We start from the raw sequence: 27548 nt of genomic DNA on the forward strand, positions 1-27548 counted from the left end.
ATCTCTGCAAAGTACTGGTTCCAGAACTACTTTCAAGCTCTATGATTATGCAAATAAAGTTACTATGAGAGGCAGAATAAGTAGGTTTTTCAACATGAAGAAAACAAGGAAAACTTGATGAGGGCATCTTTAAAAAATAAATAAAATATGTGCATGACATTAAAAAATTCAAACTTCACAAAGAGTTAAAAACAAAAAGATATATCTCACTACCACTTCCACTACTTCAAATTCCCAGTCCTATTTCCCAAATGTAATCACGTAATATTTTCTTAGGTATCCTTCAAGAAAAAGATGTGTATATATCAGTGTGTGTGTGTGTGTGTATGTGTGTATATATATAACCCTTATTTTTTTTAATAATTACATATGACACCATACAATAACATTCTCTTGATACCTTACATCTTACACTTAATACATCTTGGAAAACTTTCCATATCAGCACATAAAAATAATAATACTCTAGCAATATTTACCAAGCACTTACAATCTGCCAGATTGTAATGTGCAAAATTTTATATTTGTTATACAGTATTTACTTAATCTTCAAAATACCCTTATTAAGTAGGCACTGCTACATCAGGATATTGAAGTTTCAAGAGGTCAAGGTAATAATGAGTAACACCACGATCTGAACTTAGAGCCCCACTCTTAGCAATGCTTGCCTTCTTTTTATCTGTGACAATCTGGAACATATTTAGCCAGTCTCGATTGGTAGATGCTTAGGCTAGTTCTAGTTTTTGCAAAGATCACCACTGGAATATGAATTTCATTAGGGCAGGTTTTCATCTAAATAAAAAATTATGAGTAATTTTTTATCCTCTTTTTTGGGTCTTTTGTATTTCCATATTTTCTTCAGCACTATATATTATTTTATAATCAGAAAAACAGGTATTTTTAGATAAACTTCAAAATTAAAGTAACTTTCCCAAGTTTATTTTGAAAGATAGAGTCAGGGTTTGAATTCTGATCCTTAAAGCTCCTAAGGCCTTTTTCTATGGAAACAAGTTTCCAAAGGTAGATGACTCTAGCTATATAGTTCACATTACTGATTTCTCTGTTCTTCAAAACCTAGCCTATGAGATCAGTTAAATACACACAGGGAAAATGTCTGCTTTGTTTACTGGCATATTAATAGCAACACTATAATGACTTGTCACTGTTATGATGTCCCCTACCTTTCATGGATGGCTAATTGAGACTCCCAGCTGAGGCACTGCCTTTGTGCCACTTACATGCGAGCCTGTGTTAAATTCTTTAGGAATTTAGGTTCAGTGGACCAGTAACCACTGAAGGCCCCCCAAAACAAAAACACATACAGCGTGGTTTGAGAAACTAAAGAACAGAAATACTCCTTGTATATAATACACTTAACATTTAAGATATAGCTCCTTTTGGGGGAAAATAAAAAAATGTCAGCTGACTCATATATCCCATTTGACACTATTTTGGGATACATTTAAGTCAAGATTTAGAAAACTACTAAATAGAGACTTGGATGTTTCCATCACTCTGATCGACAGCATTTCACTATATCTCAATTTCTTCTCCTAAAACATGATGAAAATATAGCTCCCTAATTTCATAGAACATACTAAATTATAACTATATTAAAAAAGAATTTAAAAATTTAACACTTAGAAAAATTAACAATCTGAAATTGACAACTAAAAAAAGAACACATAGGAGGGAACTTCTACTGGAAAAAGTCAATCCTCCCAAAAAGAGATAAATTTATCTTTAATTCTACCCTCCTTCATAAAAGTAAAGCCAGACTCTTCTTACCCACAAATGTACAAATTATATTTTGGTGTAAACTATATATAATTAATTGCTAAATCATGTTCATTCTAACTCTTAAATACATCTCAAATCTTTGTCGCCTCCTTCCCTTTTCTATAGCATCTGTCTACAAATGACAGCACACTTAATGCTGAAAGTCTGAATGCTTTCTTCTTAGAATGGGAAGAGAGCAAGAGTATCTGCTCTCACCACTTCTATGAACAGTGTACTTCAGGTTCTAGCCTGTGCAAGAGTTAAAAGAAGGAAGAATAGAAGAGAAATTAAAATAAGGAATTCAGATTGGAAAAGAAGAAATAAAACTATCTTTGCTGCCCTGACCAGTACAGCTCAGTTGGTTAAGCATGATCACACAAAGTAAAAGATCATGAGTTCGATTTCCTGCCACAGCACATGCCCGAGTTGTGAATCCATCCTGGTCAGGACACATAGAAGAGGCAACGGATCAATGTTTCCTTCTCACATCAATGTTTCTCTCCCTCTCCTTCTCCCTCTCTTCCCCTCCCTCTAAACAATAAACAAATAAAATCTTTAAAACAAAATTATCTTTATTCACAGATAACATGGTCTTATATGTAGAAAATCTTAAGAAATCCACCAAAAAAAGCTACTAGAACCAATGAATTCAGCAAGATCAGAGGATACAAGCTCAATATTAAAAAATCAACTTTCTGTATATTTCTATATATTAGCAATGAACGAACCAAAAAAAAATTTTTAATTCCATTCATGATAACATAAAAACAATAAAATACAGGGTCTGGTATAAATAATGCTCCTTTTTAATTACAAAATCATAAGCATGTAATTCTGTAACATAACAATATCATACTCAAGCACAACATATGACATTTTAGGTGAAATGTTCAAATTAAAACTATAAACCCATATCATTACCCTACCAACCGCACCCAAGCAGGGCTGACTTCTGCCAGACCCTGTACTCAGAAATCGGTTTAACAAAAGAAGTACAAGACTTATACCCCCAAAACTTAATCTTCGCTGAGAGAAATCAAATAAGATCTATTAAATGAAGAGATGGCTGTGGCCATAGATTTGAAAGACTCAAAATTAGCAAAATTTATATTGATATTGATCCTCAAATGTTTATGGAAATGCAAAAAATCCAGAATAGGCAAAACAATTTTGAAAAAAAGTTAGAAGTGGGCAACTTACACTTACAGATTTCAAAATATACTACAGAGTACCAGTTATCAGAATGATGTGGTTAAAGACAGACATACAGATCAATGAAACAGCACTTAGTGTCAAGAAATAAACTCTTAGGCCCTGGCCTGGTAGCTCAGTTAGACAGAACATCATCCCAGTATGCCAAGGTTGTAGGTTAAATCCCAGGTCAGGGCGTACATAAGAATCAACCAGTGAACACATAAATGAATGGAACAACCAAAAAAAAAAGAATTTAGACTCTTATCTCATGCCATGCACAAAAATTAATGCAAAATGGATCATAAGCCTAAATGTAAGAGCTAAAACTATAAAAACTTGTAGAAGAAATCAGAGAAGGAAATCTTCTCAACCATGAATTAAAGCAGTCTTGGCTACAATACCAAAATAATGATCCTTAAAAAAAGAAAACTCACTGATTGGACTTCAATAAAATAAAAAATATGCTTAAAAATTCACCATTAAGAACATGAAAACAAACTAGAAAGGAAACAAATATTTGTAAATCACATATATAATAAAGGACTTGTGCCCAGAATATATAAAGAACTCTTATACCTCAAAACAATATAAATAATCCAACTGAGAAATAAGCAAATGATCTGAATAGATATCTCAACAAAGAAGATCTGTGAATGGTCATTAAGCTCAAGAAAAATATCACTAATCACTAGGGAAATGCAAATCAATAACCACAATAAAAATAAATGCCAACTTTACACTCATTTGAATATCTATAATCAAAAAGAGGACAATAACAAGTGTCAGTGAGGATTTGGAGAAATTAGAACCCTCCAACATTGCTGGTGGAAATGTCAAATGGTATAGTCACTGTGGAATGGTTTGGTGGTTCCTGAAAAAATTAAACATAATATTACCAGATGATCTAGCAATTCCACTCCTAGGAATATAACCACAAGAACTAAAAATAGGTGCTTAAACACAAGCTGTACATGACTGTTCATAGCAGCACTATTCACAATAGCCAAAGGTAGAAATAACCTAAATGTCTACAAGCTAATGAATGAATAAACTAAATATGATATATCTATATGTATACACAATGAAATATTATACAGTCATAAAAAGAAATGAAGTGCTGATACACACTACAACACAGATGGATCTCAAAAAATTATGCTAAGTAAAAAAGAAAGCCAGAGGAATGTAAAGCACCATACAGGAAATATAGTCAATAACATTATAGTAAGCAGGTATGGTGCCAGTTGGGTACTAAAAATATCAGGAGGAACACTTTGGAAAGTACTTGATTATCTAACCACTAAGCTGTACACCTGAAACTAATACAAAAAATATTAAATATAAATTGTAATTTAAGAACAAATTAAAAGAAGCCAGACACAAAAGACCACATATTATATGGCTGTATTTATGTGAAATATTCAGAAAAGGCAAATCTAGACAGAGGGAGAGAGGGAGGTAGGGAGGGAGGGAGGGAAAATACTAGTGGTTGCCTAGAGCTTGAGGTGGGAATAGGCAGTAGCTATAAACTTTCACAGGTATTTTGGGTAGTGATAAAAATGCTCTAAAACTGGATTCTGGTGGTGGTTTTGCAACTCTATAAATTTACTAAAAATCATTGAGTATGCATTTGAATTAATCTTATAGTATGCAAATTATAACTCAATAAAGTTAAAGTTATTTTTTTAAAAGAACCTGAGTATACTTGAAACTACTGTGAAGAAAAGGAGAAGAAAAAGAAATTATTAGTCAGAGTAAGAATTATAACAACAGGAAAAAGATGAGGTAGAGTCACTGAGAAAGTTTTGCACCCTGAAACAACTTACAACAATCACTGCTTCTTTATCAACATTTATGAGAATCATTCAATGACTGATATGAATTAAGAAGTTCAGTTTTCTGGTGTCACAGGTCAAATCAGAAACACCTCATGATAGGAGTGCAGATGCAGAAGCAGCAAAGGAAAGCAAAAAAAAAAACCAAACAAGCACACCTCCTTGGAAGGGCTACAGTTGACATGCAGGTCAGAGCTAAACTTAACAAAGAGACTGGATGCACAGCTGGCATCAGATTACACAGGCTTTCTTTGTATTTTGTATTTCACAAGTTACACTGAAATTTTAGTAGGTAGCAAAGCTGATTGTACAGCTGTATATTTAAATAATTAAAGTGATGCTAAGCAACTTAAAATGACTAATTTTAAAGACCATCAGTTGTTTTGTTGTGACTCTTACCCTCCTTTTATTTAGAAACCCCTTCTTTCTGGTAAGGAACTCATTCCTTGAGACTGGGTGGGGTTGACACCATCACATCTCTCCTCCAAGACACAGAGTAGGACATGGGACCCAGGACCTGCCAAGACCCCTATATCCCTAAACATAGTAATTGGTTCAAAGAAGAGCATGTGACTCAAGCCAGACTAATAATTCAGTTGCTACATCTTTCCTCACAGAACTAAACTGGCAGAATTTGAGCCTGGGGCTGTCAACTCTCATTGTAACTCAGTGGAAAATCTATTCAAGACATGAAGAGAAGAGCCTGCTGATATCACAGGTATCTCTGGACGAGATGTACTCAGTTATGTGAGTCAACATTTTTGTGTGCAAATTAATCTGACTTGAGTTTCTATCACTTGCAACCAAAGTCTCCTCTGTCAAAAGCCACTGAAAAAGTACTGAGATATCTAGGATGGTTGCAAAAAGGGTCCACATGATGTAATCCAGAAGTGAAGAATTATCTCTCTGAGGAGAATGAATTGACTAATGGAAAACAAGATACAAGAGAAATGCAGGTAGATATATGAGGTCTGTCAGGAAAAAGTTCAATCATTGTTAATATAATGAGAACAGTTTGCACAACATCAATGTAACCAGGCTGCCAAGGAGAGTGGACTGGAATACACAACCATAAACAATGATGACTTCACTGTACTAGTCAGTGGGGACAGTAGACACCCTTGAGTTAGCATTGTACACTGTGTGGCCGTCACATTCAAAATGACTGAATGAATAGAGCAATGAACCTGCATCAAATTTTGTGTTAAGCTTGAGGCCACAGCTACAGGCAACTGGTGACTGACAGCTTCATCACAACAACACACATGCTCACACATCACGTCTAATGCAGTTTTTTTGCAAAACATCAGATCACCCAGGTGACTCAGCCTCCCTACAGCCAAGATTTGGCACCCGGTGACTTCTGGCTTTTCCCAAAACTAAAAACACCTTTGAAAGGGAAGGGATTTCAGACCATCAGTGAGAATTCAGAAAAATATGACAGGGAAGCTGATGGTGATTGGGTCCCAAGGTGTAAGGGACCCAAAGTGCCTACTTTGAAGAGGACTGAGGTGTCACTGTCCTATGTACAATGTTTCTTGCATCTTGTATCTTCTTCAAGAAATGTCTCTACTTTTCATAATACACAGTTGGATACTTTATGGACGGACCTCAAATATCTTCTTCCAGATTCCAATCTACTGAACTGAGGAACTGTTCCTCCATAAAAAGATATGTTGTGCGGCCAAGCAAGCACACCTGCCAACAATCTCTCTCCAGCTCTTTGGGAAGCAGTGGCCAAACAGGTAAGTTGTCACATTCTATTGTTTCCCCTCCTTTTCTGCCTCACTTCCTCTTTCTCTTTTGATGCCCTAGAATTATAGTTCCCAGGTAAACTCTCAACTCTTCATCCTCATCTCAGTTTCGTTTTCAAGTAACCCAGACCAAAACACCTACAGCAACCATCAAGCTTTGAGATCATAAACAAAATGAGGATTGTCAATATTAATATAATGTGAATAGAAATTATAATAATCTGCATGGTAATACAAGGTAATAACCATATAGAGCAAGACAAAAAATAAGTAGTTATAAAGTTTGGAAAGGAAGAAAAAAAATTCATGACTTCTAGACAACATGGTTGCCTATATAGAAAATGAATCCACAAATACACTTTTAGAACGAGTTTAGTGAGGTTTACACAGCTGGATACAAAATCCTTACACACCTAAGAATAAATCTAATAAAAGAAATGTAAGAAAGTTACAAAGAAAATTATAAAATTTCATTGTACAATATAAAGAACAACTAAACAGAAGAAGAGTACACCACAATTACACATTGGAAACTCAATATTATAAAGATGTCACATTTCCCTCAAACTGATGTACAGATTCAATGCAATCCCGATCAAATTCTAATAGGATTTAGGGGTTTTTCTAAAATATACATGGAAATTCAAAGAGCTAAGAGCAACCAAGACACTTTTAAACTGTGGGAGGAGTTATTCTACCAAATTCTAAGACTTCCTAGAACAAAGATCATTTACAATTGATGAAAAGATGTGTAACCAGACCAACAGAATAAAACAGCCCTGAAAACCCCCACAAGCGAGGACACACAATCTACTACAGAAGTGTCAGAGCAGACCAATGGAGAAAGGATAACCTGTTGTGGACCTCTCAGCCTGGTTTCAGGGATTGTAACTCTACCCCCCCCCCCCACCTTGGCTAAGGATGAGCCAGTCACGACCTTTGGAATGTGAGCCACAGGAGACAAAGTTTGTCTCTGGTAGCAAATGCTGCCTCAGTTTCCTCCCTGCCCCCAAAGCATGGTCTGAAGTCCATGATGGGTAAGTCTCCTCACAGTGGGGAGCAACCTAAGCCAGACTTGACCACTTGGGAGGCCTTCATGGAAGGATTTGGGGGGGATGCAACAAAGAGCCAGCAATAGAACCATGCCCTCGGGCTATGTGACACAGCCCAAGTACCCATGTCCTCTAGGAGAAGCACTTCCTGGCTCTAATCCCCTTAAGCCTGAATACCTGATGGGAAGAGATGCAGCTCCTTGCCTTGCTAGAGCGTGTCCTGGGGAAAAATCTGATATCACAAACACTTCCTGATAAACCTGTGAAATCTGCTCTACTAAGAGTGCTTTCATTCATATGTTAAGGGTTCGAGCAGGAAACTCTAAAACTCTGTTCCTGACAGACTCTGACTCAGACTAAGCCCTCAGACTTCTTTGAGATGTTATCTACTGTTTGATCCTTGCTGCCTTGTATTCCTGTGTATTACAACCCAATAAAAGCCCTTGGAGAAAGGGCTCAACGCCTTTTTCCCCAAGAAACTGGCCACTGCTCAAGGCCTTTTTCCTCTGGGAAACTAGCCACCTCTCCTCCCCAAGCAGATCATGTCTCAGTCATGTTTACTCTCACCTGTGGCACACGGGGGGACTTTCGAGGAAAGTCACCCCCACAATAACTCATTCTGAAAAAAATTATAATTTCATATTATACACTTGTCAAGCCCAGGTAGAATATAAAACCAAATACAAAGGACATAACCACAAGCTTATGATAACACAGATGAATATCTTAATGACCTCAGGGTAATAAAATGTTTCTTAAAGAAGACTCCAAAAGTAGTAACCATCAAAAAGATGCATAAATTGCTTTAAAACTGAGAACTCTGTTTTGAAAAGACTCCATAAAAAGCCTAAAAACCAAGCAGGAAGATATGTGCAACACTTATAATCAATAAATGACTAATACACTAAATGTATATAAAGTACTCACACTAAAAAGAAAAGACAAAATCCAAAGGAAAAAAACAAAAGGGCAAAAGATATAAATAAGCAATTTACAAAAGAGTATTCAAATGGTCAATAAATACACAAACCAGCTCAACCTCATTAGTAATCAAGTAAATACATACTAAAACTTTTACAAAAAGATAGCATCATGTATCCACTGAATTGGCAAAAATGAAAACGCTGGCAATACCAAATGATATAATTGTGTAAAGTGACACTGTTGCAGGAGCATAAATTTCTACAGCTATCTTAGGAAACAGTTTGGCATTACCTAGTAAACTTGATGATAAATAAAACTGCTATGACAAGCAATAAAATAACTAAGACCCAGTAACTTCATAGCTGTACCAGAGAACTCATGCACATGTACACCAGACTAAATGTATAGGAATGCTAATAGGATCATTGTTTCTAATAGTCAAAGACTAGAAATAACCTAGTCTACTGAAGAATGGAATACTGTGGTATATTTATCCACTACAAATATCCATGTACTGTAGATCGGAAAATTGTGGTATATTTATACAATGAAAAAAAACAAAGCAATGAAAATGAATACATTTCAATTATTCATAAAATCATGAATTAATCTCAGATACAAATATAATTTTGAAAAGAAGAAAAGCATGCAAAGGTATAGTATGGTTATATTCAAATACACTCAATACCAGAAAAATGTATATTGTTTAGAGATGCACTAATAGGTGGTAAGAAGAAAATAAAGAAAAGGAAATAGTTATCCCAAAAGTAAGGACAGTAGATTAGAATAGTCTGAAGAAAAGGGTAAGATTTGGAAAAGAAAAAGAAAAATATTATTAAAAAAAAACCCAGAAGAGCAAAAGAGCAGAAAATTTGTGGGGATGCAGTGAGAACACCAGACTGGTCCAACATACAAGCTAGAAAATAAGTCAACCAGAGAGGGACCAGATTATAGATGACAATAAAATGCAAGCCAGAGTTTGAATTTAATACAATAGAAAGCCACTATATATTCTTGAACAAGCAAATGCCATGTTAAAGCTGTTTTAGAGAGAATTCACTTGCAACACATTGAATTAGAAGAGGCAGAAAGTAGTTCAGTTAAGATCCTGCTATGGTCATTTAGAACTAAGGTAATGAAAGATGCTCCACGGTGTCAGGGTGGCATTCATTAAACACTTCTTATGTGTCCACTTTACACAGACTCTGTGCTAAGCACTGGAGATAAAATGACCTAGACCAGCTATCACAGAGCTCTGAAAAGCAGTACAGAATAGGAGGAAGGAGCGGGGGGGGGGGGGGGGGGGGGGCATATTAAAAATTTTCAAAACAAGCAGTAGTTTCTGAAATCAGAAAAGAAAAAGGTCAAAGGTTCCTAATCTTCAAGAGTTCTATAATTCAAGTACATATAAGGTACCATGGTAAGCACATCCATATAGCCCAAGGATTAATGAGAACAAGCAGGAAGTAGCTGTGACTATACCACATACAAGTGAGAACTATGACCAGAAAGGAAAAAGGAATGATTGGCTGGCACCTCCAAAGGCCAGAAGACTCAATGGTTCTTTGTTTTTGATGAGAAAGGCATATTAGGTCTTACAGTTTAAGGGAAGCACCCATAAAATGGAATAGACTGAAGATGCTACAAAGTAAGGGGAATATTGTGAAATCAAAGTTCTGAGGGAGGTGGCAAAGTATGGGATTCAAAGTACAATAAAATAGGTAAGCTTTAGGGCTAAGACACCTTTCAAGCTCAAGAGAAAGGCAGTTAAATGACATATTGGCAGAGCAGTTAAATGAAGAACTCATGTTAGAAATCATGTTGAACTTTTCAGTAAAATATGGTGTAGGGAAACAAAGATGATAAGAGAAATGATTTGGAGTACAAACTTCAAGTGAGAAACCATTAATTAATAAAAGATCAACTTTGGACTGTTTTAGTCTCCCTCTAACACTACTCTGCAGCTCATGAGCAAGAAATAGGTTAGATATTTAGCATTAAGAGTTAGTGAGATAAGTAACACAGAAGGTCAGGGAAAGTTTATGTCCAAAGTGATTTTGGAGTTCCGGCCAAGATGGAGGCATAGATAGACACGCTCCACCTCTTCACACAACCAAAAGTAGGAAAAAACAAACTTAAAAACAAAAAACAACCAGAACTGTCAGAAAATCAAACTATGTGGAACTCCGATAATCAAGGAGTTAAAGAAACATTCATCCAGCCCTGGCTGGTGTAGCTCAGTGGATTGAGTGCAGGCCTGCGAACCAAACGGTCGAGGTTCAATTCCCAGTCAGGGCACATGCCTGCGTTGCAGGCCAGTTCCTAGCAGGGGATGCATGAGAGGCAGAGGCAACCACCCATTGATAAGAAAAGAAAAGGAAAGGAAAGGAAAGGGAAAGGGAAAGGAAAGGGAAAGGAAAGGAAACTTTCATCCAGACTGGTAGGAGGGGCGGAGACGGGCAACTGGGGTGGAGAGGATGCGTGGCAAGGCGGCAGCTGGTGGACCGGATGGTCCCACATTCACATGTGGATAAACCAGAAGAAACAACTGGGTAGTGAGACAGCCCATGCAGCCCAGGGTTCCAGCACAGGCAAAATAGCGTCAGAATGTCTGGCTGTAAAAACCTGTGGAGGTTGTGGTGGCAGGAGAAACTTCTAGTCTCTTGAAATTAAGGAGAGAGCTCAGCAACCAGCATTGTTCCCTCTCTGACCCCTCCCCCACATACAGCACCACAAAGCATGAAATGGGTTGCCTTACCCTGGTGAATACCTAAGGCTCCACCTGCTCCGCCCCTTACAACTGAACAGGTATGCTGAGACAAAGAAATATGACCCAAATGAAAGAATAGATAAAATTTCTGGAAAAAAAACTAAGTGATGAGGAGATGGCCAACCTATCAGATGCACAGTTCAAAACACTGATAATCAGCCCTGGCTGGTGTGGCTCAGTGGATTGAGTTCTGGCCTCTGAACAGAAAGGTCGCAGGTTTGATTCCCAGTCGGGGCCCATGCCTGAGTTGTGAGCAAGGTCCCCAGATGGGAGTGTGCGAGAGGCAACAGAACAATGTATCCCTCACACATCAATGTTCCTCTCCCTGCCTTTCTCCATCCCTTCCCTCTCTCTAAAGATAAATAAATAAAACCTTTAAAACCTTAAAAACCTAAATAAAACCTTAAAAAAACTGGTAATCAGGATGCTCACAGAAATGACTGAGTATGAATGCAAAATAAAGGAAGTGAAGACTATACAAAGTGAAATAAAGAAAAATATGTAGGGAACCAACAGTGATGGAAAGGATTCAAATCAACAATTAGGAACAAAGGGAAGAAATAAACATTCAACCAAAACTGAATGAAGAAACAAGAATTCAAAAAAGTGAGGACAGGCTTAGGAACCTCTGAAACAACTTTAAATGTTCCAACATCCAAATCATAGGGCTACCAAAAGGAGAAGAGGAAGAGCAAGAAATTGAAAACTTATTTGGAAAAAATAAGGAAGGTAAACTTCCCCAATCTGGTGAAGAAAATAGACATACAGGAAGCTCGGAGAGTCCCAAAGAAACTGGACCCAAGGAGGACTACACCAAGACACATCATAATTAAAATGTCACAGGTTAATGATAAAAAAAAAAAGAATCTTAAAAGCAGCTAAAGAAAGGCAGAGAGTTCCCTACAAAGGAGTTCCTGTAAGACTACCAGCTGATTTCTCAAAAGAAACCTTGCAGGCAAGAAGGGGCTAAAAAGAAGTATTCAAAGTCATGAAAGACAAGGACCTACATCCAAGATTACTCTATCCAGCAAAGCTTTCATTTAGAATGGAACGGCAGATATAGTGCTTCCCAGAAAAGGTCAAGTTAAAGGAGTTCATCATCACCAAACACTTATTATATGAAATATTAAAGGGACTTATCTAAGAAAATCAAAGTTATTAACAGTAAAATGACAACAAACTCCTAACTATCAACAAGATGAATATAAAAACAAAAGTGAAAACAAACTAAGCAAATAACTAGAACAGGAACAGAATGACAGAAATGGAGGTCACATGGAGAGTTATCAGCAGGGAGGGGGTGGGGGAGGAGGGAGAATGGGGAGAAAGGTATAAGGAATAAGAAGCATAATTGGTAGGTACAAAATAGACAAGGGGAGGCTTAAGAATGGTATAAGAAATGGAGAAGCCAAAGAACTTACATGTATGCCCCATGGACATGAAGAACTGAGTTGGGAATGCTGGAGGGAATGGGGGCACCAGGTGGGGGCATCAAGGGGAGAAAAAAATGGGACAACTGTAATAGCATAATGAATAAAATATACTTAACAAAGTGATTTTTTAAACAAAGTAAAGGCAGTAATGAAGTAGTTGATACTAACTGGAAAGGCTTTACTTTGATCAGGAGTAAGATAATGAATTGAACAAAGTAGATTCAGCAGACTGAAAGATTGGGCCTATCTAGTCAGAGTTATAAAGTGGTTCAATACTAAAAACAATTGAGTTTATAAATAAGCATATATCTAGGAAACCCTACTCATGCTAAATTTCCTCAGAAATAAAGATCTGATGAAGCCTTCCATTAAATTCTGCTTCTTAGGCAGCAAATATGATACTAAACTAACAAAAACAAAACTCAGAAGGCAAGGGTAACTTTTGAGATGCTAACAGTGGCACTGTTAGGAAATCTGAAATTACTCCAGAAAATATTTTGCAGAAAGAAAATACAGCTGAACAAAAGTATAAGACCTGCAATCAGAGGACCAGGATTTGAAGTCCCAATTTAGGCAAATAATCTCATGTTCCATGAACCTCAATTCCTGGATTACAGAAAGAATAGTAACAGAAAACAGAATAGGAATAAGAATAGCAGCAGCTAACAAATTTTTGAATGGTTATTATGTTTCAGAAACAGTTCTAAAGGTTTTACATGTATTAATTCAATGAGTCCTCACATTAACCTTATGGAGTCAATTATCCCCATTTTACTGATGAAGAAATGAAGACAGAGAGTTTAAATCAACTGCCCAGAATTATATAGCTATTCTGTGATACTGTATAAGCAGAATTTCAACCTGTACAATGTTTCCTGATGCCCGTATTCTTTTTTACTATGTTCTTCTGCCTCTCTGGGTTATGAAAAAAAGAATGCAATTTTAAAAAGTATTTACAAGTACTCCTCACTACTGCAGAATACCATGTCACAGGACAAAATAATCCAAACCAAATCCTAGATCATTAATTATAATCAACATTCCAAAAATTGTACCTGTTATTTGCTGGGGGTGATTATAAAGGTTAACAATGCACACGCCTCGTTCTCAAGAAGCAGGGAGACAAGAGGAAATACCTGATCTGGACAAAATGCACATGCTGCTTTATAGGATGAGCTGAGGTACAGTGATAGGTACGATCAGTGATACAGTGTAAAGACCTTGGAGAAATTACCAAATCACAGCTTCAAAACAATAACAGCACTAAAATAATAGCAAACGGTTAGGGAATAACTGAGCCAGGAAAGAAATCAGCATAATTCTTTTTAGGTAAAAGTTTCTGACCATTATAAAGCTTTTTTTTAAAAAAAAAGCTTCCAAATAACAACAGGTTTTCCACAGAGCAACAAAGTCCACATATGCACATGATAAAAAAAGGATTATCTCTACCCAGAAGAGGTCCTAAACCTCTACTATAAATACTGTAATAAAAAAAAATAGTTGATACTTACTGGGTACTACTAAAAAGCACTGTTCTAAGCACTTTACATGTATTGATTTATTTTAACCTTTCCAACAGCACTAGGAGGTAGTTCCTACTGTTATCCTATTTTATAATGATAGAAAAAATAAGGCATAATGAGGTGAAGTAACATGTCCAAGTTTACTCAATGAAGAGCAGTGCTAGGATGTCAAACTAGGCAGTTTGCTCCAAAGTCTGTGCTATACTTCCTATAGTAAGAAACCAAGAAGCAAAACAAGAATTTACTCAGACGTATTATTCAGCCATATTTGGCAACAAGGAAGAAAGTACCCTTCATTCACAATAAACACAATAACTCACCATCTATAGCAGTTCTGTCCCTTGGTCTTCCCTCCAAGTTAAGTCTGTATATTTCTCCTGGACTCTCAGCTACTCCTCTGGCTTCAATTATAACCAACTTGCTGAAGACTCCCAAACCTAGATTTTTCAGCCCAATCTCTCTCTTCTGCACTTTAAATGTGCACCAACGACCTAGTAGATGTTTCTCTTTGAATGCTCCATGAGTACCTCAAAATCAACATGCCCAGCACTAAATCATCATCTCCATTACACCTCATTTCCACCTTCAAACATCTTCTTCTTTACCTTACTTCAATAATTGCCTCCACCATCCACCCAATTTCCCAAGTCAGAAACCTGAAGGTCATCCCAGACTCCTTAGTCTTCCTCACCTTCAATATCCAACCAATCACTGCCATGTCTATCTCCTATCTCTAACACATGGCTCTTTATTTCCATTGCCTTAACTTTACAACTTCACAAGGCTATATTAATTTGAATTTAGTGCTGTTCTGCAAAACCAATTATGTGTGTGTGTTTGTCCTGTCCCATCTGAGTACAAACTCCATAGATGGAGAACTAGATATTAGATATATTTCATATCTAACTGCCTAATGTGCACATTTTTGATCAGCCCACTGTTCTCAGAGATTAACTTCTGGTTACTTTAAAGAGAATCTAATACTAAGCGCACGTGTCAAGGAATACATCTTTAAAAACCAGCACTGCCTTTAGAAAAAAAGACTGAATTGTTTTACCAAAAAAAGTAATAATGTTATATTAAACCTATCACAACTCCCTAGAATATACAAATTATGTGTTCAATGATAGTTATTATAAACCATGCACTATGCTATAAACACTTTACACCAGCGGTCTCCAATCCGCCGGCCAGCTGCCAACGGGCTTGTTAGGCAGCGGCCTGTTAGGAACCGCGATGCAAGCGAGCTCACCTGAGCTCCGCCTACACCAAACCCTCCATCCACAGCAGGCGAGCCCCCCTCCACCCCTCCCCTCCGCAGGCTTCCACGAAACCCGCCCTGGGGCCAAAAAGGTTGGGGAAGCTCCATTTTCACAACTCTATAATATGAGCACTGTTATTATACCCATTTTCCAGATGAAAAAACTAAAACTTAAGAGAGTTTTAAACAATCTGGCCAAGGTGGTAAATGAGAAAGTAACAGAAGGGATCTGAACCCCTGTCACAGTCTGACACTAGAGCCCGTGCTCTTTAGCACTTGCTATTTTCCCTCTTAAGGAGATCAAGTCTGTGTTCTAAAACTCGAAAAAAAAAATAAGCCCAGAGCTTAAATCAAAGAAATGTTAGGTTATGGAAACTCAAGCAGTTAAAAAAAGGGACCTGTTTGGAAGGTCCAAAAATTCTTTAAGAAATGTCATTAAACTAAAAAGATCCAGAGCCGCAAAAATACAATTGTAAAAAAAAAACAACAACAAAAAAAACCTGAATGTTTCTTTTCTTAGGACATCATAATTCATAGAAATGTGGTCTCATTAAAACCAAAAACGTTGTCTTATCCATTAGTATATTCTACAAAGAAATTCTACAAATATCAGAATCCTCCACAGTAATTCAACTTTTAGTTCTGAGCGGGTGGGGAGGGCGAGAACGGTGCCAATCGGCACACCGCATTAGGTAAAAGCCTGGGGAACCTCAACCTCCATCGCTCGCTCACTTCCAGACCCTAAAACCGGCGCGCGAGGCCGGTGCGGGGAGAGGGCTGCCGCCGCGCTCCTGGCCCGGGCGTGCGGACGCACACCGGGGCACGCCGCAACTCACACCGCACCAACACCCAGCTCCAGCCCACGATGCGTCCGACATTCCGCAGCTGCGCCGCGAAGGTGCAGACCTTAGGCTCTCAACTTTTCGTTTTGGCCGTACGCCCTACATTCTGGGTGCACCAGCCCTCGGTGAATTGGGCCCCTGGGTGCAGAGAGGGCTCCTGTCAGATTTCTCAAAAAGGCAACGCGGCGTGAAGGAGGGGTGGCCTCCCACCGGCCAGGAGCCCGCCGCGCGCCGCTCCTTTTGTTGGGGTGGAGCGGAGGGCGGACCCCCGGACCCTCCGGAGGGCCCACGGGGAGTGGGCGGGGAGAGCGGGGGGCCCAGCGACGCGGCTCCCGCCAGCGCCGGAGGGCAGGACACAAAGAATTTGGGAAGCGCCGGTCGGCTGGCCGGCCGAGGAGCTCCCCCCACCCGCCCTCCTGTAAGCCGCTACGAAACTCCAGGCCCGGTTCGCCCAAGAGGCGGCGGAGGCAGGCGCCCAGGGCTCCGCAGGTCCGCGGACCCGGCGAGGGTGAGGGCCGGGGTTTGGGGGCCGTGCGAGGCCTCGGCGGGCTACGGCCGCACCACCCGCGAGCCCCTCCGCCCGGCCGCCGGATCCCCGGCACCGCGTCGCCACACCCACCCGCCTCCTAGGCCTCGCCCGGCAGGACTCTCCAGCTCCTTCTCCGGCTGCGGAGGGGCGCCCCGCGCCCGAGCTTTACCTGCTGATCTTCTGGGCGAAGGCGCGGCGCTCGGCCATGGCTGCTGGGAGGCGGCGGCGGTCTGGGCGCGGACCAGCGGGCGCGTGCCTCCTCGCTCGCGCTCCCTCCCTGCGGCCTCCGCCAGTCCCAGCTCCGGACTCGGGAGGCAGGGGCTGGCGGCCGGAGCCGGGAACGAGCCCTGCCGTAAAGCTCCTGAGAGGAGCGCAACCACAAACCGCTTCTCCGCGCCTGTGTCAACCCCCGCGGGCGCGCCGGCTCCCGACGCCGCTGCGGCGGGCGGGAACCGCGGGGAAGAATGGGGCGTGGGGGGGCGGTCGCAGCCGGGGCCGCCTCCCTGCTGTGGCCCGCACGCCCTACAAAGACGGAGGGAGAAGCTAGACGGGGACCGGCGACCTAGCGGGGGCGGGAGCGGGAGCGGGGGCGGGGTGGTGGTGGTGGTTCCTTTTCGAAAAGGAAGGGAAGGAAATGGAAGATGGACTTGCCGAGGGGGTGCTGTGCCCTGCCGCCCGGGATGGCTCGGTTCGGCTTCCTCCAGCGCCCACCTCCGACCTGTTAATGAAAACTACATTTCTGTTGTGTTTCCACCTTGCGAATGGGGTCTGGCTGGAGAGCGAATGGCTTGTGTTAAAGAAAAAAAGCCAGGAAAGACCTTTCTCCTACTGAAGTAACAGTAATAAGAGTTGACTTGTGGTGCTTAGGCCCTAGATTCAAGTTTTACACGCACGGTGTTACTTAAAATTCACAACAGCTCTCTGAAGTAAGTTGTTATCACTATTTTCCAGAGAAGGAATTGGTTCAGAGAATCTAAGTACTGGCCCCCGGTCGCGCAGACGGTAACCTCTTCGACTGACTTTCAAACCCAGACCCCAGACCTCTTCTCTGAAGACAAGTGTTTTCTGCGTTGATAGCACTCCTCCTGGGTCTATCTATTACTTCCCTCTTTTAGATTTCATTTTCTGTTTTATTTGTTGGACGAAGTGAGCTCCATGTACTTTCCCAATTTCACATTCTACCAAATAATTTCTATGTTTACCGCGCTAACTTGATCTTGCCTGTTAAATCCGATTATTAAATAGGAAGTAGCAGAAATCATTTTATTGTTGTCTTGTAATCCCATGGTGTCTACACCGTTTAGTTCCTAAGGTATATTTGCTGATTAGTGAAGTTATAGTGAAATAAAGAAAAGTATATCCGTTTCTTGTACCTTCCCTCATAAGTATAGCAAGAATTTAATATATGTGTTTATTACTATATCTTCACTGTGTCCTTGTGAAGTAGGTTGGATGCTTGTTTTCCTCTTTTACAGCTGGAAACTTTGTAGCATTCAGCCATTGAGTTATTTGCCCAGAGTCACACACTGAGTCAGAGGTGAATGCTTCGATTAGTCAGAGCCTAGCTTCCTGTCCAGTGTTCTAACCAGTGTGAAAGACTTCATTCATCTATTTTGTATAAAGATGTTCATTCCAGTAAAGACAGTCTATTCAAAGAGGCTATGTATGGAGCTTCTAACTAAGTGTAGAGCCCACATAAACTTAAGTTTAGAGCCCACCTAAGTGTTCTAGAGAAAACAAAGGTGCACTGGACTCAGTCCTACTCTCAGGAAGTTTGAGTCCGTTGGGAACGATGAAACAGCTGCTGGAAGAACTGTAAGTCAGGGCTAACTGCATCCAGGCCTCTTGGACACTCCGTATAGGAACCCAGTCTTATCCTGCTACTTCCTTACTATGTAACCTTGGGCAAATTACCTTACCTCAACTCTAAAATGAGGGAAATAATTGTACCAACTTGAAAGACTATAGTGAGGATTCAGAGTTAATTCATGTAAAGTTCTTAAAACAGAACATATGGTAAGTACTATATGTATTAGCTGCTGTTATTATCACTATTATTATCATTACTCATCATTACACTTCAGCTTGTTCTGGGTGCTTGATAGTCCCTGAATCGGTTGTCTGCTCCCAAGATCCCAGCCAGATGTTGTATGCCTTTATCTCTGTTCTCCAAACATCTTTTCACTACTCTGTTGAAGAACTGACCACACTCTGTTTTGAATAGTTCTTTGTATACATGACTCACTAGCTGCCAAAGTGTCTGGAAGGACATTGCATGCACTGTGCAGCTTGCTGGGAACATTCAGAGTGAGAGAAGGATTTGCAGGACCAAGCTGTAAGCAGGACACACTGAGTTTTAGGAGTATTCCACTTCTATGCCCCCACTTCTAGGGAAGAGCTGACAGTCACAGACAAGTCCAGTTTGGGTAGATATCCATGTTCACAGGCATCCAATCTCAGGGATTGCTTGGAACTCAACAAAGGGAGTGACAGTGGAATTGCATTAGCTGACTAGCATCTGTTTGCCATGTTATCCCCTACACATACACACACACACTGGTCTCCACCCACTATACTTCTATGGAACTGATCCCCACCCCACCCCCCAAGCCCTCCCAGTTTAAAGGATGAATGTGTGTGGCCTAGGCCTTGAGAAGCAGAGAAGCACATTCCCCTGACTTCCATAACTAGTTTAGAGATACGCACGTGAATCAAGCCAAGACAACTGGGTTCTATCAAAGCTAAAAATTACATGTGCTATACCAGGGGCCTCCATCTCATTTGCCTGAGAGTGAAGCCCAACATAGCAAAGAGGAGAGCAAAAAATGAAAACCATGAGGAAGAAATGAGCTCCTTATAAGATGACTTGCTCCTTGGACTTTGCTGTTACATGAAGTAATAAGGTGCTCAGGTTTTGTTTGTTTTAGGTTTGTGGTTTTTGCTTTGAGCTAATTTGAGTTCATTCCATTTTCTGTCATTAGCAAATGAAAAAGTCCTACCAGATAGAAGCCTTTATTTAGTCAACACTATTTGTGTCCTCAAAGATTTTAGAGTCTGGCTGAAGAGATAAACAAGTAAAATGTATGTTAACTACTAACAGGAAAAATTGAGGGTGCTCCACAAGTTCTAGATAGCATCAGTTCTCAGCTTCATTTTAAAGACTAGGTTATCACTAGGATATTCGTTTTTCATATGGCAGTGAAAACAGGGAGTTTAACTCTATGTTTCCCCTGTTAAAAGTTTGTGGATCCTGACGGGTATGGCTCAGTGGGTTGGGCATTGTCCCACAAACTGAAAGGTCACTGGTTCAATTCCCAGTTAGAGCACATGCCTGGGTTTCAAGGCAGGTCCCTGGTTGGGTGCGTGTGAGAGGCAACCACACATTGATGTTTCTCTCCCTCCCTTTCTTTCCTACACTCTAAAAATAAATAAAATCTTTTAAAAAAACTTTGTGGGAAGACTGGAGCTCTGGAGCACCAATGGCTGAGCCAGTGATGGATTCAGGACCCAAGTCTCCCATGATGGGGAGATACTGACAGAGTAACTACTTACCAAGAGCCAAGACCAATTTGGCAGAGTAAACTGAAAACAGTGACTTTCAAGTAAGAAAGTGTCAGAACAGTTTTCTCACTAGATACACACAGTGTTCTAAAGTCCTTTCAGCAGAAGACTTAGGGATGTGACAAGAAGAAAAGGGAGAGGGATTCATATTAGTTTCACATTCTAACATTTACTGAGTTCCAGTTTCCCCCTTTAATACAGCATTAAGGAAGATTACGGTTGTGGCAAGGTCAGGGTTCTAAGGCCACAGAGTTCTTGTGTGATGAGGAATTAAATTTTGGCTTTGCAGGCAGGGTGTGTTCTCTTTGGGGATTTTGCAGGGGATAGAGAGTGGTTCCTTTTTTTTAACCTTGGTCTTTAATGAGGCAGCACTGGATTCATGCAGTAAGATTGACATGAGGCTCCCTCCACTGGAAGGCTCTACAAAGGCCGAATGAGTGTGATCCTGAAGAAGAGATGCCTAGGGCATGCCAACTGGGATTTCTTTAATCCCAAACTGAAGTTTAGGAATTGGGCACAAAGTCTAAGCTAGAGATGCTTTTGTCTGCCTGATCCTCTGTTACTCACTTTCTCTGAACACCTAGCAATACAATTTTTGCAAGGGACAATTGAGGGATTCTATACCCTCCCACACTTCACAAATAACAATGCCTATGTTTACTGTTATATTGCCTACTACACTAGTCAAGTATTACCTATTCATCCGTATAACCCATTTGACTTGATCTCTTATTCACCATTGTATTTCTAGCCTGTAGTACACTGTCTGACTCATTGTAATCACTCAGTGAATATTTCTGAGCAAATAAATGCCATGGACTGAAATATTTTGAGATCTTGCCTGAATTTACATTTCTCCAAAAGCAAAGTTTGAGGCAAGGACTTGGAAGCAGGTAGTTTATTAGGAAGTGATCCTATGAAGTTGGACTGAGGAAGCAGAGAGAGTGGAACAGAGAGGAGAAAGTCAGTAAAAGGCATGTAATTGAGGTGTTACCACAACAGGCAATGAGGCTCAACCCAGCCTGCAACCTTCACTGAAGAATTGTATAGTATGCACCTGAATTGTCCCTCTGAGGCCGAGTGTTTGGCTAATGACTTCTAAACTCCTTGGTTGAAGGCTGATCCTAGGGATGTTAACATTCCATATTCCTGAGAGATACGGCAGGTACTTCATTTGGAAAGCCATCTGGGTGCACAATTGTCCACCACACATGCAGCACAAATCAAAGGTGAGCATTGGGGGAGAAATAGGGGGCACCAATTGTATCTATTCCAGACCCCCTGGAAGTGATAAATAGACTACAATTGCAATCCTACCAGAAGAGAATGTATTTACCCCTCATAGTTCTTGTACTTTACAGAGATGGGAAGGACCAAAAGGCCAGGCTACCCCAATAAAAATTGTCTATAAAAGCAGGCTCAGTGCCCACTTAAAAAAAGGCCTATCCCTGGCTGATGTGGTTCAGTGGGTTGGGTGCCGGCCTGAGGGCTTTGCCAGTTCTAACTGACCAATGTTTCTCTTGAACATCAATGTTTTTCTTCCCCCTCTCCACCCTAAAAAATAAATAAATAAAAAGATAAACAACCAGGCCTGCAGTATGCTTTTCCAGATGAGCTGTGTATCAATGTAGTCAGATCTGATAAAGGAAAGTTTGCATAGAAGAATTCTAGCTAATAAAAAGTAATGCCACCACTGGTGAAATGATGAATCCAGGCTTGTACCGTCCAATTCAGTAACCATTTGCCACATGTGACCATTTACATTTAAATTAATTAAAGTTTAAAACTTATTTTTCAGATATATTAAGCATATTTCAAGTATTCGATGGCCACACGTGGTTAGAGGCTACCATATTGGATAATGTACAACTAGAACATTTCCATCATCTTAGAAAGCTCTGTTGGGCAGCAGTACTCATCAAAAGAGTACAGCTGATAAAGCACTAAATACGAGCCTTTGGAGAATTTTATATGGTTAGTTCAGACCAATGAGAATAGAACCTACTGGTCAATCTTAACATCACAGATACAAAAGGCAACTAGTTAATATGTTCCTCTTCACATGATGTAAAGAGGAGATATTTAGGATGTATACAACATCACACATGAAACGGTCCAGGTAGACATTGGAACCCAAATCTGATCAAGCCTCTAGATCTAATTATCACTTTATAGAAAACATAAGGGATAAAGCAAGACCCTAGGGTTGCAATTAGCAAAATTGAAAATATAGGAAATCCTACAGGACAAAATAACCTGGTTCCTTCAACAAAATAAATGGCAAGGAATTTCTTTTAAGTATTAATAATGAAATAAAAGCACAAGCAACCAAAGGTAAATTAGACATCATCAAAATTAAAAACTTTCATGGTTCAGAAGACACCACCATCAGAAAGTGAAAAAATAAACCAAAAAAATGGAGAAAATTTCTGCAAACCATTTATCCGATAAACTTTTCTCTAGACTATATCCACCAATTTTATAAGTTAATAACAAAAAAAAGAAATAACCAAATTTTAATTGCACAAATAAATTGAATAGATATTTATCCAAAGAAGGTATGCAAATGGCCGCAACACATGTGAAAAGATATTCAACATTATTAGCCATCAGGAAAATGCAAATCAAGCCTGCAGTAAGATACCACTTCACACACACTAGGATTGCAAGAGTCAAAAGGACAGCTATAGTGATGAAGAGATTGAGAAATCAGAACCCTTGTATATATATGGCTGGTAGAAAAATGTAAAATAGTGCAGCCACTATGGGAAATAGTCTTGGCAGATCCTCAGAATGTTAAACATAGTTACCCTATGACCCAGCAATTCCATTCATTGGTGTATACCCAAGAGATATGAAGATACACGTTCACACAAAAGGTTTTATATGAATGTTTATAGCGGCACTATTTATAATAGCCCCCAGATGGAAACAAGCCGACAGCTCACCAACTGATGAATGGATAAAATACGGTGTGTCCATACAATGGGATATTATTGGACCATGCTACAACGTGAATGGACCTTGAAAACATTCTGCTAAATGAAAGAAGCCAGACAGGCTATAAGTTGTGTGATTCCATTTTTATGAAATGTCCAGAATAGACACCCATAGAGACAGGAAATAGATTAGTGGTTCCCAGGGTCTGAGAGGAAGGAAGAATGGGAAATGACTGCTAATGGGTGCAGTGCTTCTTTTTGAGGTAATGAAAATATTCTAGCCCTGGCTCATGTAGCTCAGTGGATGGAGCAGAGTCCTGTGAACCAAAAGTGTGCTGGTTTGATTCCCAGTCAGGGCACATGCTTGGGTTGTGGGCTAGGTCCCCAGTAGGGGGTGCTCAAGAGGTAACCACACATTAGTGTTTCCCTCTCTCCTTCCCTTTCCCTCTCTAAAAATAAATAAATGAAGTCTTTTTTTTTAAGTATTCTAGAATTAGTTATGATGGTTGCCCAATTCTATGAACATATTGAAAACTATGAATTATATACTTTAAATGGGTGAATTGTATGATAGGTAAGTCATATCTTGAATTGTTTTTATTCATAACACTTCTGACACCCAACGTTTAAGGTTTTTTTTCCCCACACCAACCACTTCAACTCTCTGGACACCAACTAGGTGACCTATAATTCAATTTAATTCTGATGCTACCTGGTGTTAGCGTAGACCTCCACAAGTTAAGGGCTCAATCCCAGAAGACTGCCTTCACCTCAGATAACAGTTGCCACCCATACTTCTGACCAACCAGTTCTATATCCAGTGGGTTCCTGCAATCCCCTCCTTGGCTTCATTAATTTGTTAGAATAGCTCACAGAACACAGGAAGACACTTTACTTACTATCACTGGCTCACTATAAACAGTAGGAATAAACAGCCAGATGAAGCAGTATTAGGATGAGGTGCAGAAAGGTCCCAGCCCAGGAGCTTCTGTGCATATTACTGAACAAGGGACCTGGCCCTGCGTGGGTCTGCCTAGAGCCAGCTGTAGTGTGTGGGTGCTTGACTTTGTGTAGGAAAGATTTCACAACACAAGTCCAGGCGACTCTGAGGGTGCACTTATTAAAGCTGGGGACAGAGAAACAAGGAAGGGCCTAGCATAGAGGAAGCAACAGGAGAGCCTTGGCTGGCCTCCTTAGCTGACTAGGAAGTCAGAGAAAAGGGAGCCTTGGGGACAGGTTCAAGGAATTAGCTGGCCATTGTGTTCAGCTGTCTGTCTCAGTTTCCCTATTCCACTTGCCAGGGAATCTTCATAGCTTCTTACTATGCTGCCTTATTCCCATTGAGTTAGGTACACCAGTCTTCCAGCATATGAATGTATCCATCAACTCAGAAGCTCTCCAAACCCCATGATCTAGAGGATTTTTTATGAAGGTTCCATTATGTAGGAACCATTGATTAAATCATTGGCCATTGGTGATTGAACTCAGTTCTGGCCCCTCCTCTCTGCACAGATCTGTGATGGGATTGAAAGTTCCAACCCTCTAATCACAAGGTTGGTTCCTCTGGTCACTGGCCCCCCATCCTGAAGCTATCTTGGGCCCCACCAAGAGTCACCTCATTTGCATAAACTCAGACATGGTTGAGAGGAGGTTGTTATAAATAACAAAATGTGCTCCTGTCACTTCTATCACTCAAAAATCCTAAGGCTTTTAGAAGATCTGCATCAGGACTCAAAGACAAAGACCAAATATATATTTCTTATTGAATCATACCTCAATAAAGTTATCATTTAAAAAGAATAAAGTTAACTTGAGATGTTATATTAGCCTAATATATCATATTAGGGTTTTCCAGAGAAACAGAACCAATTGGTAGGGAGAAAGACTTATTATAAGGAACTGGCTCACACAGAAATGGAATCTGAATCCCAGATCTGCAGTTGGCAAACAGGAGACCCACAGAGCTGACGATGTGATAGTTCTAGTCCAAGTCAGAAGGCATGAGAACCAGGAGCGCTGGGAAAGTACTGATAGTTCAAGTCTGAAGGCCAGTGGGCTCAAGATCCAGGAAGAGCCAATATTTCATTTCGAGTTATCTGAAGGTAGGAAAAAAATGATGCCCCAACATAAAGGCCATTAGGAGGAATTTCTCTTATTCAGAGGAAGGTCCACCTTTTTGTTCTGTTCTCACCTTCAACTGGTTGGATGAGGCCTACCCACCTTGGGGAGGACGGTCATCTGCTTTGCTGTCTATTGATTTAAATATGAAACTCACCCAAACCACCCTTACAAAAATACCTGAAATAATGTTTGACCACATACCTGGGCTCCTGGTAACCCAATCAAAGTGACACATAAAATTATCACACATACCAACCCAAATATAACATATGGCATTTTCTGGGTCTGAAAAAAACAAACCAACTTTAAAATAAAAGGCATCTGTGAAACAGTCAGAAAACTCTGATCACTGACTGGGTATTAAGAGATGATAAGAATTATTATTTTCTGAATATCTTCCATTTGTTCCTCTCAATACAGTCTCCACCCTGCTCTCTTCCCCAGAAGGCCCACTTGCATGAGCTGTATTAGCAGGGCTCCCCTGTCCTTTATCTGTTAGATGGACTTGGCCAGTGAGAAATACCAGCAAGGAAACTGTAAGAGGGAGGAGAGTAATATCAGGGTATGAGTACCTCACTCCCCTTCCTGTAAGGACACCTCTTGCTTGCTGTATCTCTAGACCAAATGACATTGCATCTTTCAGGATAGGCAACTTCCTAGACTCTTTCTCTTTCCAGGTCCTGGTAACCATTTCCTTCCCTTAGTCCTATGAGCTTGCAGGTAGCATCAACTTAGGCACTTACCCTAGGTTACTGCACTATACACTGATTTTCCCTATACCTACAACCTTCAAATAAACCCTCTTACAGTTACCTCTTTTTCAGTATGTCATCCAGCTGAAACGTTGATTTAGGTGTGATAGGGGTTTTGTGGTTATACCACAAAAAGAGGGGAGGGAGAGACTTTTATCCCTGAAGACACATACTAAATTATTTATTAATTAAATTATGTAAGTTCTGGGCTTTGCTTTAAAAACAATCTAACGTGATTAATGTTTAGTGGGTGTAAAGGTTCAGCATTAAAACATGAAAAAGTTCCAGAGATCTGTTGCACAATACTGTGACTATACTTAACTCCATTCAACTTTACACTTAAAAATGTTAAGAAGACGATAAATTTAATGTCATGTGTTTTTGGCCACACACACAAAATAATCATCTAACATTGGGCTTATGTTGATAATGGTTGGAGATGGTTGATGGGAATGTTGGAATTCATTGTATCATTCTTTCTAAGTGAAAAAAGAATAGAAAAAAGGCCTAAATTAGTAGGATGTCATCAGGGAGCAGACAACTTGCTGATCAGAGAAGAAAGAGAGTTGGAAGCTCACAGAGTGACTCTATCATGTGGCCAGACTAAAAGGTCCAAGCAGTCAGGGGTTAAGGAAATAAAGCAAGTAGAAGAAATGTTGGCTCAACGGCCAGCTCGCCAGCTCGGAACCAGTGTCAGTGGTGCCCTATCATGCTGTTATTTGATTTCAGTGGCCTAGGATCTGAAACCTGCTGGGGATTGTTGATTCTGGATCTGGGCCCAGCTGAGTTTAGTGTTGTTTAGGAATGGTAGGGTAGATCTGGAAAAAAACAGGTCTGGCACAGAAAGAGAGAGAGAAAAAAAGGAAAAGGAAAAGGAAGGGAAGGGAAGGGAAGGGAAGGGAAGGGAAGGGAAGGGAAGGGAAGGGAAGGGAAGGGAAGGAAAGGAAAGGAAAGGAAAGGAAAGGAAAGGAAAGGAAAGGAAAGGAAAGGAAAGGAAAGGAAAGGAAAGGAAAGGAAAGGAAAGGAAAGGGAAGGGAAGGGAAGGGAAGGAAAGGAAAGGAAAGGAAAGGAAAGGAAAGGAGAGAGAAAGAAAGAAGGAGGGTGGGAGAGAAGCAGGGAGGAAGGAAGAAGCACCAAAGTTCAAGAGTTGGAGTCATGACAAAGTTCTGTTGGGTAGAAAAACCTACATGTTTGTAGGTTGTAGAGCCGTAGGAGGAAAAAGAAAAATTTTAAATATGAGAGACACTTTAAAAAAAATCTCACCCAAGGACATTTTTAA

General features: G+C 40.1%; 1 protein-coding gene across 5 annotated transcripts in view; it reads right to left on the reverse strand.

Annotated features, from left to right (window-relative positions):
* The window catches only part of DOCK7 (dedicator of cytokinesis 7), a 211462-nt gene extending 194108 nt beyond the window's left edge, over positions 1–17354 (reverse strand). For 2 of the 5 annotated variants that reach the window (XM_053655506.1, XM_037136231.2), the window contains exon 1: positions 17066–17354. In XM_053655506.1, coding sequence (XP_053511481.1) covers positions 17066–17103 — 38 coding nt within the window. In that variant the 5' untranslated portion in view covers positions 17104–17354. The remainder of the gene's footprint in view (positions 1–17065) is intronic. The other 3 variants (XM_037136232.2, XM_037136233.2, XM_037136230.2) reach the window with 2 other exon arrangements.
* Between the last annotated feature and the right edge of the window lie 10194 nt (positions 17355–27548).

This window comes from Artibeus jamaicensis, unplaced genomic scaffold (assembly GCF_021234435.1).
Source record: "Artibeus jamaicensis isolate MK-2021 breed Jamaican fruit bat unplaced genomic scaffold, CSHL_Jam_final scaffold_1019, whole genome shotgun sequence".
NCBI lineage: Eukaryota > Metazoa > Chordata > Mammalia > Chiroptera > Phyllostomidae > Artibeus > Artibeus jamaicensis.